Source organism: Microchirus variegatus (genome assembly GCF_963457635.1).
Source record: "Microchirus variegatus genome assembly, chromosome: 16".
In the NCBI taxonomy this organism is placed as follows: Eukaryota; Metazoa; Chordata; class Actinopteri; order Pleuronectiformes; family Soleidae; genus Microchirus; species Microchirus variegatus.
Window position 1 is genome coordinate 13,584,451 of NC_139817.1, and position 15,535 is coordinate 13,599,985.

Here is a 15,535-nt window from a genome sequence, read left to right on the forward strand (position 1 = left end):
CCAAAGGGCTTTAACTAACAATGAAATTCCTTACTTTATTTAATATATTTTTTCTTCTTGACATCACTGAATAATTTTGGTAAACCAACTCCACACTATGGACTTACATGCCGAGAGTAAATCCAACAACAAATCTTTCCATACGTCTGTCCCTGAAGAGAGGTTTTCATGTCTAGTCCTACTGTTTCCTGGCCATTTGGGCCGAGGCTGAGTGTAACTCAACTCCCGGCCTGTGTGGCCTGGGAAATCCTCTGGGGGCAGCTAGTCCAATCTAGCGTTGGCTTGGTTCAATCAGTGTTCCACACATCAGCAGTGCAAAAACAAATGCAAGCGGGTGACTTTCCTGGTAGCAAATGTACAGGCCAGATTGCTGTTTTTTTGTAATTCTTTTTCAACAACTCTCTCCACCTTTTTCCACTCTGTGCCTGCTATACCCTGTGGTCATAATTGAGCTGACTTGATTGAAATTGTGAGTTGGTTTGGAAAGAGTGACACTATAAACTGAGCGTCAGGGCAGTTGGAGGTCAGAGGAGGCAGTTCAATATGGCTTTTTGCTCGTAGCAATGGAAATAATTTCAAAGACATACCTCTCTCCTCAGGAAACCACCTACCGAGAAAGTCTCCTGGGGAGGCAGGTATGAGTCCCCGATCGCGGCTGTCTGAGAGGATTTTCCAGGAAAAACAGTGCAGAAAGTTCTTTTCACTTCACAATGTGTGTACCAGTACCAGATAATCTCATATAGGTTTACACGGAGCAAGATATTATGAGGTTTCAGAATACACAGGCCCTCGTGGATGCATGCAAATTTTTGTCTTCTGTGTGTGCTTTCTTTTTTGTTTGTGGTAATCTCATTGTGGCTTGTAGATGATGAGTAAAATCTGGCACGGGGAATAAATCTCTGGAATTTGCTGTATTAAGGTTTATGCCAGACCTCCAGTAGCAGGATTGTTTGCTTCTCGGCATGGTGAAACTCAACACAGTAGACGGAGACATTTTTGTGGACAATGCAGGGGGTCTATAAGGTTATGCCAGGAACAGAGGCTAAAAATGACAGAAATGCAGTTGTTTGCCATTGTTTCTTGCCACTGTCACGTAGGGACAATGGAGGGAAGGAGAGAGAGGAGAAACGAGCAGAGCAGACCTAGTGTGGGATTGTTTGGGTCTTTCTGATATCATGGATCTTAGAAACCAGGCTGTTTTCAATCATAGTTATGCTGGAAGCACTGTCTGTTTGGCACTATCCTGTTGTTTAAAATGACCGCTAAATAGCTAAATAATGACATCTAATTAACAACATTAGAGGGGAAAAGCAGGTGGGTTTGCTGTTGCTTCCATCTCTCAGTTCCCACTTAGTCATCATTAGAAGCTCATTTATCAAGTGGCGGGCAAACCGCTCCATTCAGACATCAGCTATTGGCAAAACGCTTGCCGCTGCAATGTTTGAATTTCCCTATGGGCATTTGAAAGATGGGCTTGTGAACGGAAGGATACCAGTGAGAGAGAGAGAGAGAGAGAGAGAGAGAGAGAGAGAGAGAGAGAGAGAGAGAGAGAGAGACCCAAACAAGAAGAGGACAAGAGGATTTTCACTGTGAAAGATAAATAGATAAAATCTCCTCAAGTGGTTTCTTATTTTGCTTTGATTATGTCTAGAGAGACTTGCAGAGCGCTGGACTACAAACAGTTTGACATTCCTCCTTAATTATGGAATTCTGGACGAACAATGCACTGTGTATGTAGTGGAACAATAGTTTTATGGTCCTGCATTTATATTTGTAGAGTTTGTGGCTGCTGTTAGCGTTTATGTGTAGTGTTTTGCCTGGTCCTGCAGTAGTCGTTCCCCTGAAAATACAATTAAATTAAAGTTAATAATCACCCCTGTTTTCGCCTTCCCTCCACGTTTAGGCTGAGGGGGGAAATATTTGTGTGTTGTGTTTTTGCAGCCTTTGGTTTTGACACTTCTTGCAGTTGTGGTGCCATTCAGTGTTGTCTGACTGCATTTATTTCGAGCCTGAACATTCCGATGTCTGGAACAGGGACACATCTGACATTGTCACTGTAATTCATATCTATTTTAATGTGCAGAAAGACATGGCACGTAGATGACAATGTGTGTTTGCGTGTTCATCAAATATCAACGTGATATCTGAGTAAGTGGATCATAATATCTGAAGAAAGATGGATATACGAACTTGGAATGGCGGATATTAGAAGCCATTTCAGCCTCAATGTGTTTTGGGGAAATGAAGTTCTGGCCTGGCTTTTTCAGAGGCTAATAGGTCATCCATTTTCCCTTGGCCCCTGTCTCTGTCTCCCCTCCTAAGTAAATACCTCTCAGTGTGGCAGGTTAATGGATGGACCACCCTTTCTCCTTTCTTCACTCCCTCTCTCTGCTGTATTCCAGCTTAGAGCAGGGAACTAATCTCCAGGGCCCTTGACTTGGGTGTTTTACAATTGGTCGTCTAAACCTTAAGCCCCTGTCCCATAAAACATAATTGAGTGCTTGGGCATAAATACCAGGACTTTGCACTTCCCCTTTAAAGCCATAGCACACTTATAAAAGCACCTGTTGTTGAGGTTTCACCTGTGCTCTCTTGGGCACTGATAGAAGAATTTCTGCATAACTGAGGTGAAGGTGGAGTAAGGAGGGGTTTTACTCGGGAGGTGGTGGTTCTTTGAATGTACGACACACCAGGGAACTCGGATTATAATGTAGAACAACTTGGTATCCAAACGTGATCACCACAGTGCGTGATGAGGCACTCTTATTTTGGATAGAAGCTGGTAGAGTTTGGGAGAGATGAGTGGAGATGGGGGATTTGGAATCAACCCTTTGCCCGTTCCATAATGTCTCCCAACTCTGAGCTTCTTTTCCAAGCGCAGCTCTCACAGATGAGCAGTCACAGCAGGATCTGTGGAATTTGAGCGTTTACACGTGTCTTCCGCAGAAGGGGAAAAAATAATCAGAGTAAGTTGGAAGGTTAAAGAAGACAGAGTAAGTATAGTAATAAAGGCAGAGATGAATGATGGGTTTTAGGGGCTGTGGTGCTGACTGACTTGATGACAGAGGTGCTGAGGGCCTCCTCCAATTTTAAAAGTGTTCTTGGCTGTGAGTCTGCCGTTGCCATGCCAGCGTACTCCAGCGTTCACACTATGCTGCCCCAGACAATATACACTACCGTTCAAAAGTTTGGGGTCACCTATACAATTTTAATAGGCACGCTTTTATTCATCAAAAAAAGAGTTGCAAAATGAATAGAAAATATAGTCAAGACATTGACAAGATTGGAAATAAGGATGTTATTCAAAATAATAATTTTGCCCTTCAAACTTTGCTGTCGTTTTTTTTTTTACATAGGGGCCATTAATCATACATTGCCAGTAGTAAGTTTTCATCGATCGCTTGGCTCACAGTTCGTTTGTACACGGATTAATCAAATCAAGACACTCCCCCCCGTGGAATGTTCCCCTGTCCTATAGCATTACTTCAAATGTAGGGTAAGTAAACTTAATGTTGAGTCAGCGACGAAGAGGAACAATGAATATACAGCACAAGTGCACTCCATATACTCTTTGAAGTGTTTTTGCTTTCATAGTTATGTCGACACGAGTTCACAAATATGACATTCAGAATGACAAAGCACAAATATGTAGTCTTACAGAATGAAGTGGTGTGTTTTTTTAAAGGTTTGCAATGCAATTAAACCAAATGGTGTTTTTTTTTAGGTGTAACATAGCACTAGCAGCTCATATAAAACCAGTCCATCTCCATTACTTGGCTACAATTTCTTCTCTGTATCTCATATTTATCAGCGTATTTGTTACATTACTCAGCGCCATGACACTGCTTTTCTGTTCGATGACACCTTTATGATCAGGCTTGTGCTTTCATCGGCGATGATTCCAGTATTTAGACTCAAAAGTGCAGACGGCGTGTAATGTATAGTGTTTGTCGCATGTGAGATTACAGTTTATATAATCAAATTAAATCGCTCGGTGTCCTTTTTGTTTGGTTGAAAATTGATCTCACAAGTTAATGCAGTTAATCTTATGATCCAAGCGCACAGGCGATATTAGGTGGGTATTAAGTGGGTCACACAAACTAGGTCAGAACACCCAAAGAGGATCTCATTTGTGATAGTAGGGCCAATGTCATGTTTTGGTCCTGATGAATTCCTGGTTCTGTATCCATTGTATATCGATTTCCAAATGCCCAGAAAGCTAGAAAAAAACAAAAAAAACTGAAGAAACTGTCACTTCAGCATATGCAACAGATTATTGACTCGTCCAAGAGATGACTGAGCTTGCTGATGCTGTTTGCCAGGACCACCAGCCAGGCTCATGGAGAAATCTTTTTTGATGTGTTCATAAAATGAATGACAGTTTCACTGCCGGAATGAAATCTCATTGTGTTGAATGATTGCAGTCGTTAGTGCTGCCGTTAGTGTTTCCAGAGCTGAGACGAAACACTAAATCATGGCATGGGGAGACATCAGAATACCTGAACAATCACTGAAATATCAGGCTTATACTCGAAAAAACAAAGAAAATGTTGAAAAAAAGTTTGTTTGTGCAACAAAAATGCGATGAAAATAAAGGGATAGTGTGTCTCTGCGGAGGCATATGCTGTATTTATTTTTATGGTCATGGACTCATTCATTGTTTAATTCGCTCAGGAGTCCATTCAAATAAAATTCAAGTAAAACATGCAATTTTACTACAGCGCAGTTTGCACAACCAGGGGAAAACAAACATGTTGTGATCTGATAATTCTGTCAGAATTCTGTTGTCCGTTGTCCAGGACTATTTTACTCTTACTAAAGCGGCTTTATTCCCCGCAGCACCTGTTCATTCCTTGTGTCATGACGTTTTAAACTGTAAGCTCAAGAGAATTGGCAAACACGGACAAAACGATGGGAAGAAAAACTTTAATTGAACCGGTTATGGTGGAATTTATTGTGCTCTAAAATAAAACGTACAACATCATGATGCACACAAAACACTGTGGCTTGGCTTTAAGTGTCTCCACAAATGAGAATCCCCAAATCCCAAAGAGCATTATACGCCCATAGCCGCATTTTTGGGGTATTGTACTGATTATTCGCCTCTGCACTTCCTCGACAACAACATCAACAGCATGGTCTGTAATCTCCCTTGTGTTAAACAAGTGAGCAGTGACCGCACTGTAATTGAAAGGAATGGCAGGAAATTATTTGATTGGTCATAATTGATACCATTCCGATTAAAAAAACATGGCCATGATTTTAAAAAAGTTCTTTAAGCTCATTTCGCATCATTCATAACTACGCTGCAGATGCACAGCGACTGCGCCAGGGTTTCTAGACACAACACTATTTAAAGTATCTCTCGGTCCAAATGAGCAGGTGTTGTTTTGATTTTCAGACTACGAGAGTGTTTGTGGTTACGTCAACTTTGATTCCAGTCTACAAAAAGAAAAGTATTCTTCAGGCACTTTTAAGCAGAGCAAGGAGAGATTTTTATGCAAGTAATTTCGGCTGATTTGTTAAAGCACCAACTTTCAAAAGCACGGGGTGAATTAATCCTTCTCATTCTTCCGGTTTAAGGGCCATTGTAATTGGGTGGAAATTCAACAGGGACCGAAGCTCTATTTTCTTGAGCCACAACACTACATAAATCTTTGGAAAGGAACACTGTTGAAATGTGCATTTTCTAGGATGAAACAATGTTAATTGTAGTGTGAAATACTCATTTCCTCTCTCTTTTTTTTTTCTTCTTCTTTCCCCCCAGAGCTTATTTGGATGTGAAAGAGCTGAAAGAGATCCTGCATTTGGATGGCTCCACTCACCTGAATGTCTTCTTTGCCAATTCTTCTGATGAAGATCTGGCGGGGGTTGCCACCTGGCCCTGGGACAAAGAAGCCCTCACACATTTGGGTAGAGGACAAATGAAACCACATACATACATGCATGCATGCATACAGGACGCGCACACACCATGCACATTTTAACCAGATGCACACGTTAATTAACGTTAATTTCGAATAATTACAGTTCGAGCCCTGAGCAATTACGGCTACATCACAGCTCTAACAGGAGAAGGTGATAATAAGGCTGAGGTGGCCCATGAATAATGTATTGTCTGCTCCATTTCCACAACTACTAGACTCAATGGGCATTTGCATTGTGTGAAAACTCACTTGAGTGTTCACAGTGTTTACATTGTGTGCTTGTGTCGTCCTCCTCCTTATTTGAACAGGAGGCATTGTGCTGAATCCCTCCTTCTACGGCATGTTTGGCCACACGGACACAATGGTCCACGAGATCGGCCACAGCCTTGGGCTTTATCATGTGTTCCGAGGTATATCGGAGATCGAGTCGTGCAACGACGCGTGCCTGGAGACCGAGCCCTCGATGGAGACCGGAGATCTTTGCGCCGACACCAACCCGACTCCCAAATACAAAGGCTGCCATGACCCAGAACCGGGCAACGAAACCTGCGGCTGTCGCCATTTCACACACACGCCGTTTAACAACTACATGAGTTATGCAGGTGAGATGGGGGGCCCCCTCCGCATGTGTTTTGGTTCCTTCCTGGGCAAAATTGCTACAGTTAATACCTCTCACGTGTAGGAAACTGACATACAGTGATAGCTGTAAAAATAATTTGTTGGGTCTGTGTGTATACTGACACAGGTGTGGAATTTAGCAGGGACCTTTCATGTGGAAAAACACAGGGAGGGGGGCATCCTTTAATGTTCTGTTTTGCAAAGAAATTGGTGTCATCTAAAGGTGAGACTCCAGATTGTAACAAACAGAGGATTTCTTCACTCACCACTCCCTTTGCCAAGCATGTCATGGGAACTATGGTGGTTTCTTCATCCAAATTGCTGTGAAAAATGTCTCCTTAAAGCAAGTTTCTGGCCTAAAGTACAGCTTTTATGTGTGCACTATCATTCAAAAGTTTGGGATCACCTAAGACATTGACAAGATTATAAATAACAATGTATAGAGGGTGTTTCTGACTTATTTATTGTTATATTCATTGAGAAAACTTACTTTTCCTTAAAAATAAGGACATTTCTAACTGAACGTTGAACAGTAGTGTGCAATTACATATTTATACTTTTCTTATGGGTAGGAAACTTGTGTAAGTCCTTCTCCTGTCACGTGTCAAACAAAACAAATCCTCTTTTTACCCGCAGATGATGCTTGTACAGACTCCTTCACACTGAACCAGATGGCAAGAATGCACTGCTACCTGGACCTCATCTACCAGACCTGGCAACCCTTCTCTAAACCTCCCCCGGTGCCAATGGCACCCCAAGTGGTCGAGCAGCATCATAATTCCATCACCGTGGAATGGTTTCCACCAATTTCTGGACACTTTTACGACAGGTGAAATGAGCTGGATGAGTTGCCAAAAAAAAGACGCTGGTGTTTATGGGGGATAAATAGTGTGACTTAATGTAATGATAGTGTGTAATTTAACATTAGGTGATTTGTTTGCAGACTTAAAGGTGAGCCAGAGTCTACAATTTTAAGACTCTCTTATAATTACTGTCTACTTAGTGTATTTTTATATACATATAAATAATGTGTATTTGGCCTGTATCTAAGTTGGTTGTTGTGCTCGTGTGTTGGTTTCCTAGAGAAGTGGGATCAGTGTGTGATAAATGCACGGAGGGCAGAGTTCTGCTGCAGTACGCCTCAAACTCCTCCTCACCGCGACCATGTGACCCGTCTGGACACTGGTCACCACGAGAGGCTGAAGGTACAGCACAACAACACCTACTTTAACGTATTCATAAGATTGTTTGGAAAGTGTCACTGTAAGGTGGTAGACGTTTGCCGGTTGTCCAATTCTTTGGAATATACACTACTGTTCAAAAGTTTGGGATCACCTTTACAATTTTTTTGTGTTTTCCAATAAAAGTCACTCTTGTATTCATCAAAAGAATGAATGGAAGATATAGTCAATACCTTGACGAGATTAGAAATCATGATTTTTATTCAAACTAATAATTTTGCCCTTTTCCTCAAAGAACCAGCAAAATGTTTTCAGCTGTGCTTACAATTGCACAAGGGTTTTCAAGGGTTTTCTAATCATCCAATAGCCTTCTAACATGATCAGCAAACACAATGTACCATTAGAACACTGGAGAGATGGTTGCTGGAAGTGGGCCTCTATACACCTATGAATATATTCCATTAAAAACCAGACGTTTGCAGCTAGAATAGTTGTTTACCACATTAACGATGCATAGAGTGTATTTCTGATTCATTTAATGTTATATTCATTGAAAAAAAGTGCTTTTCCTTCAAAAATAAGGACATTTCTAAGTGACCCTAAACTTTTGAACGGTAGTGTACAGCAACAAATGCTTATTTTAACAACATTGTTATTGTTTTGTTATTGATGTTTCACTGTGAAAGGATCGCCAGTCTTTTTTAAGTCAATTCCCTGATTGCAATTAAAAAAAAAAAAAAAAAGCAAATTCAACATAAAAGCCATGTCCAATCTTCATCCGCGGTTTACCATACGATAACCCACTTTGATTTGTTGATTTTGTGAGTCAGTGCACCAACATAGAGAAATTTTGGGGACTGACTCAACCCCAAAACATGCGAATGACTCATTGGTTCATGACACTTGGGCCGTGGGACAACATGGAAGGATTGTGGAGGTCACTTCCCAGTGGATGGTGCTGTATGGTACTACTATTCCCATATGAGGACTCAGGCCCCAAACTAAGGCTAAAGATCGTGTCTTAACAGTGAGTCCCCATTAGTTTAAACTTTCACTTTTGGGAAGATTTGAGCCTGACGAATACTAAAATTAGTTTGGTTTTAATTCCTTGTTATTTGTTGGTGAATCTGTATTGAAACAAACTGTATGCAAACACTCTTAGAAATAAAAGTGCTAAGTAGAACCATATAAGGTTATTCGGCTTGTCCTCATAGGAGAACCCTTTTTGGTTTCAGGTAGAACCTATTTATAAAGGTTCCACCTAAAACCCTTAGTGTTACCAAGAACCGTTTTAAAACCCTTTATTCAGGAAAGGGGTTTTAAAGGGTTCTCTGCATCAAAATGGTTCTTACTGGTACCATTAGTGTTACCAAGAACCCTTGAAAAACCCTCTCTTTGGGGAAGGCTTTATCAGAAGCAAATGGTTCCAGGTAGAACCTCAGCCCTTGTAGAAGAACACTTTTGGAACCCTTATTTCTAAGAGTGTACAAAGTGTGCATACTTGACATGAATTTAACACATTTATTTTAAATGTAAGCCTTATAAATAACCATTTTGCATTTAATACCGCAATCATGTAAGTGCTATATTACACAATTTAGTAGCTTTTCAGGATTCTAGTAAACTTAACCAAAGATATGTATATAATCACACGTCTCCATGTTGACATGTGGAACCCTTTCTCATCTATTATCCTCACATTATCCCACATTTCAAAACCTGACAGTGTTGGCCTATTACACCCTGGAACAACCATCGTCAGATCAGCTAAATGTATATGTAAATAAGAGCAACATGTCTACAGAACCATTGTGTGTTTTTTGGTAAAAGGATCATTTAATGATGTGTTTGATACAATTCCATTTGATAAATATTCTATTCCAGCAAAACCAATCTGATTTGATTTCTGATTTAGGCAAATGTGAATTTAACTCCAAAACCAGTACCCGCACACAAGCACAATGGGTGAAAAAGTATGATACTGTACAATAATATCACCACTTTTTGGAAGAGGAGTGTGGTAAGTTGATAAAAAAAAAAAAAAATACACAATATCCCTCTAATGTTCTTCTGCTTGTGAAATAACCATGAAACTAAATGTCAAAACTAAACACAAAAACCCCATAATGGTAATTTAACTATGGCTCAACAGCATTCAAAGTTACAATTAAATAATATTGTGGCAGACACATGCGTGATAGATTCTTATGTCACTCAGCCTTGCCCTCACATGACCATTGTGTGCGTGTGTGTGTGTGTGTGTGGCAAGGGCAAGTCTGGGCTTGTCTAACATGCTGTGTGTGTAAACTGTACTCTGTTTTCCCTCTTGGAAGGGGTCCCTGTTTGTGGCTGCTCCCTATTCCCTGTTAACTCTGCCTGGGCCAGCTTCTCTCACTGGATACCACAGCTGTTGGTTCCTGCTATGATTCCGCATATGCGTCTAAATATTTCTTAATTTCTCGTAGACATTCTGGGAAATAAACCCACTCAAACTTATTGTAAACTGATGTTTTTGGCGTATTGACTATAGTGGCATATAACATCCTTATTGAAAAAAAAACAAAAACAAAAGAAAAACATGCGTTTTTGTGTGACATCCAACATGGATGCATATGCACGGCACCTGTTACTGAAGGACTTGTGGGCCGTGTCCTCAAAGTACTTGACTGTGAAACATTTGCGCGGTCAGAGAGAGCCAAAGTACCACTCATAAATCTTTACTACTGTATGCCCTGGAGAAATATGGCAGGAGGGGGGGGGGGTCAAAAATGAAAAAAAAAAAAATGGCAAAACACACATGGATATGGATTCAGGAAGGGAGTACGGGAGGTTTGGGAGGGGTGGAAACCACCCAAGATAGTTAAGAGAACTGCATGTAGTTAGTGACATTCGCAAGGGAGGATCCTGAGTTGATTGAAAACAGCAGTGTACGTGAATAGAAGCGAAAGGTCCAGGATGTATATATTCACTAGCAGATGTGTGTGGGACTTTCTCTCTGTGTGTGTGTGTGTGTGTGTGTGTGGTGCTCTATGTGCAAACATATTCCTGTTATTTTGTATTTGCAGCATATGAAAAATGCCGAAAATGTTGCCTGTTGGCTTTCCATAAAGCTGTGCCCATAAAATCCAAGATAATATTAGAATCCCTCTAAAGTGAAGTGTATAGCGGGACACAATACAAACAATCCTAACTAACTGATATGAAAATATTTGTTATTTATACACAAAACTGCCACAAAATACCCCTTTTACACCAAAACATACAGCTGTAAATCCAGTAAAAATGCATAACGCTCTTTTCCCATTGTCAGTAAAGACGTTTGCTTAGTTGTTTTTTCCTTCGCTGAGTCATGTTCAACATCACAACTGCATAACAACCCATGTAGACAACAACGTGGCCGAAGGGAAAACCACAATACAGAACACATAAAATGCCATGACTAATGATAATGTTACACTAGTTGCGCAAATTTTACATTTTAACTTCCGTTCCTCTTCCAAACTTAGTGAACTACATATGAGATAGACTGCTGCTCATAACTTGGATTGTGTTTGAATAAACACAACTTATTTGTCATTACCCTCCAACTCAATGATTTCTAGAGCCGCAACTAACGATTATTTTCATAATCGATGAATATATCGATTATTTTCATGATTGATCGATGAATCGTTTGGTCCATAAAATGTCAGAAAATGTTAAAAAAACAAAAAAACGTTGATGTGTGTTTGTCAAACCTGGAAATGACGATGTTCTCGAATGTCTTGTTCTGTTCACAAACAATGATTTTTCTGTTATGTGGAGCAAAGAAATCAGAAAATATTCACATTGAAGAAGCTAAAACAATCAGAAATATTGTTTTAATCATGAAAAAAGCCTCAAACCGATTCATTGATTATCAAAATAGTTGACGATTCATGTAGTAATCGATTAATAATGGATTCATCGCGTAATGTTTCAGCTCTAATGATTTCCCTTCCTTGTATCGGTTTCCCAGTGGTGTCATGTTAGCTTTTTTTCACAATTGTACCTAAACGTAGCACCTGTGCCATCTGCTCCATATGCAGAACAAATAAACACTTTAATTTAAGCGATAGATACAACTTACACACCTTAAGAGCGATGTGATGCTACATTGACTCTGCAGCCACAGATTGTCTGTTGCCTCCATTATGTGTGTTGTCGGTGAGGTGTCTCTGTTTGCGTGTGCCAGGGGGGCTCAAGTGTTGGTTGGGGTTTGACGTCTGCTTTCTGAGTGAGGAAGTGTGTAACAGTGTTTGACAGTGAGTCATTAATAGTGAAAGAGAGAAAGCCAGACACTTCTTAGAAAGCATAAAGTGTGCATGCTTGGACATACCCCCATCTGTTTATTCATCCGCCCTTTGGATGAAGGTGTCTAACCAGATAATGGACTGGCATCAGCATCTACCCTGGAGCTACACTTACCATATAAAGTAAGTTCTGCAAAACATTTTTCATCTCATCTTCTAGATTAGATTAGATCCAGACCAGATACTGATTATTAAATCCCCATATTGAGAACGGTACCATCTTCACCTCGTGCCACAACATTCATGAAAGATGCTTCGTTGTTCAGTTAGTTTCCAGTACTCTGTTCACCTGGCGGTCTTCACAAGGCCAAATATGCCTTGTGAAGACCGCCGTTTTCAAACTTGAATTTCTGACGCTTTGCGAAATTGTTTGCGTTAGAACAACAGCAAGGACAGAACGTCTGGAACATCCAGACTTTTGGTAGCATCTGGCTTCAACATGCAGGATGTAGGACACTCGGTCTTAAATTTGATCTGGGGGCTTTCAGAAGTGCCAGAAGGTGTTTGGATCAAGTTTACATTCTCACGTGTATTTTCAGGAAAATGTTCAGATATCATGTCTGTTAAGAAGTTACCGTCAATTGTGAAGCTGTTGAGTCGTTTTATTGTCTTACCCGTTGACAATCATTAACACAGCCCATTGGATATCTTCTTCTGAAGGTCCATTTGGATGAACTTCTCCAAACCCTTCTTCAACCTTCAGTTTGAATTGCCAGAATCTATTATTATAGGTGGGTGTGTTTATAATATTTTTAGTTAAAGTTGAGTTCATATCCCAAGCCGCTTCAGAGGACGGTGCACTAATTTCACTAGAGTTGAATTTAAAAGGTAATGAAATTAGACTTGCTTTTTATTCATGCTTGTGTATTTCAGTCTTGCTTGTCGGCATTACTGTCAACAAACAAATTGGATCATTGTACCATAAACAGTGAATACTGAATGCTCATATTCAAAGGTCAGGTCTGGATGGTTCCGTCACAAAATGCTAGTTCTAGCTCTGCTCTGCTTTACTCGACTCGGTTTGGTTATCAGACATGTCATTTTTCAATGCTGTAACGCTCTTGCCTGCTTTTAAAAAATGGCAGGTTTGATTGTTGTTCATGACTCTTCCAGCGATGATGGCCTCTGACCAATCAGTGGCCGTCAGTCTGTTGACATCACATTTTAGAACGAGCTCAGCTGGCTCGGAACCTTGCCAAAGCAGGTACCAAAAGGAAAAGCACCAGGGACCAGGTCTGTCACGGAACAGCAAAACGAAGCGAGTCGATTTGAGCCGAGTACTGCTAGAACTGTATAATGGAAAAGCCCCATTGGTCCCTCTTTTTTTCTCTCTCTCTAAGTCCACAGAGCTGGGCCGTTTAAGTTGTAGTGAGTCGCTGATATAGATTCTCGAGGGTCCTGTCTGTTTCTGTAATTTCAGAGGTTTAGAACATCTCTCTTGTCATAGTCATCTTGATATCCTGTTGCAGGTAGTTGTTCTATCTACAGTTATGGAGATGCATATCCTTGTAATCAACAACATGGTTTAAATGTTGGATATTGATCACCATATTTGCAGAGATTGTATGATTAAATATACTGTAGATACATCTTTCATCTCAGTTCATATTGCCTCAGGTTACACAATGGATGACATCCCTACTCTGTCCCCTCTTCCACCTCAAACCACATTAGCAACAAAGCCAGAGTAGGAGTAAGGCCCATCATAACAGCTGACATTACTAAATATTTTCAGTGGCTATAACAGCTTTCCTTGCAATCTCAATGAAAATGTACCCATAAAAACAGGACTACATGAGCCAAGCAGAAAGCCAGAGTCTTGGAGTATCTCATCTCAGCCTCCCCTCTCCTTGTCTCACTCTCTGTCCCCTTTTCTCTCTTTTTCTTAAATTCACCTCCACTCTGGCCACACACACACTTACAGTACAATAATAAATGTGTTGAGATAATGTGGCTTGGAAACCATATTCAGTCCTCAGTTGATTAAACACTGGAATTTTGCATGGTGCCCAGAAATGAGGTTAGCAAATGGCTTCGTTGGTTGCCAGCTTGGAAATGCACAAAAGGAACTTGAGGGAGAACATAGTGTCTGCCTCTTGCTGGCTTCTAAAAGTGCTTGATGAATGTTTAGTGTACGTCACTTGGGATAATGCAAGTTAGCTGTGTGTGGACTCCAAATATGGCTGGAGTTTGACTGTTGGAGGTTGTAATGACTGTGGTGAAGTGAGAACCCTGCACTGGGCCTCTCAGAAGGTACACACCTCAGCTCTGCATTTCCACTGCAGATGGACTCACAATGAACTCTCAGTTTCACCTCTTCCTTGATGCTGCAAGAAATGTACATTAAAGAGACCACTGATGCATTCCTGCTTGTCAGCAATCATAAAAAAAGGCTACTAGCCGTATAATTGAGTTCACCTTGCCTATTTACAACATTTGCCCTGGGTCTCTTGTTTTCATCATTAAATGTCTTTGTGAAAGGTTTGTGTCGGCCATTTTTGTGACTTATGCTAAAGCTCGATCCACATTTTTGAAGATGTTTCTCGAGGCGATTTTCACAATGTACGTTCACGGTGTTTACGTGGAGACAGGTAAAACACAGTGTTTGGCTTGTAACGTCACACTTTGCCCGCCGGTGTCTTCTTTGTTTGACATTGTTGTGCAACATCGTCACATTTGTATATATGAAGTGAGTTGTGTAATCACATTGGACTTAGCCAAACCTTTGGTCATGTTTGAGTTACTAACTGCACATACGTACACAGTTTATTTTTTTTATTTTTGTTGTGGGTACGGTTACATCGTCACCTGCTGACTCGGCACACTCTTTTGGCAGTCTACTTTGCCTTAGTGACACGTATCTCTAATTAATATAAAGTGTCTTTGTTGTTTATAATTTGAGTGTGTGACGTCTCCTTTGATCATTTTAATCCCACAGGTCCTCCAGATGTGGAGCAGGCTTGTGAACCAAGCGTACGCACCTGGAACCCCATTGCCGGAATCGAGCAGCGGGTCATCGGCTTGTCGGAGTGCCCTCCCCAGGGCTGCATGCTTCAGCTGGAGTTTGCTCACCCACTGGTGCCAGACTCTCTCACTGTGTGGGTCACCTTTTTCGACCCAGAGGAAACGGCGCTGCCAGCCATCCACAACATCTTGCTACTGACTGTCAGTGGCAACAACATTTCTTTGGGCCCAAGCAATGTCTTCTGCGACATCCCGCTGACTCTGAAGCTGGACATAGAGGAGGAGGTGTACGGGGTGCAGTTTTTCACCATGGATCAACACCTAGAGATCGATGCCACCCTCTTGGCGTCCAAGCCCAACTGCATACTCTGTAGACGTTGCCAACCACTACGCTACCGCCTGCTGCGCGAGCCGTCCTTCGTCCACGCACCGCATGGTCTGATGCTGAATGAACCTAGCCGTCGATATACAGACAGGTGAGTGACGTGGTAGGTAAATAGGAGCTGTCTCTCAC

General features: G+C 41.1%; 1 protein-coding gene across 1 annotated transcript in view; it reads left to right on the forward strand.

Annotated features, from left to right (window-relative positions):
• pappaa (pregnancy-associated plasma protein A, pappalysin 1a) overlaps positions 1 to 15,535 on the forward strand; it is a gene marked incomplete at both ends in the record, with an annotated part of 81,059 nt that overhangs the window by 6,435 nt on the left and 59,089 nt on the right. Inside the window, 5 exons of the mRNA XM_083902231.1 lie at positions 5,768 to 5,913; positions 6,236 to 6,529; positions 7,182 to 7,374; positions 7,629 to 7,750; positions 14,996 to 15,497. Of these exons, the coding sequence (XP_083758357.1) occupies positions 5,768 to 5,913; positions 6,236 to 6,529; positions 7,182 to 7,374; positions 7,629 to 7,750; positions 14,996 to 15,497 (1,257 nt within the window). The remainder of the gene's footprint in view (positions 1 to 5,767; positions 5,914 to 6,235; positions 6,530 to 7,181; positions 7,375 to 7,628; positions 7,751 to 14,995; positions 15,498 to 15,535) is intronic.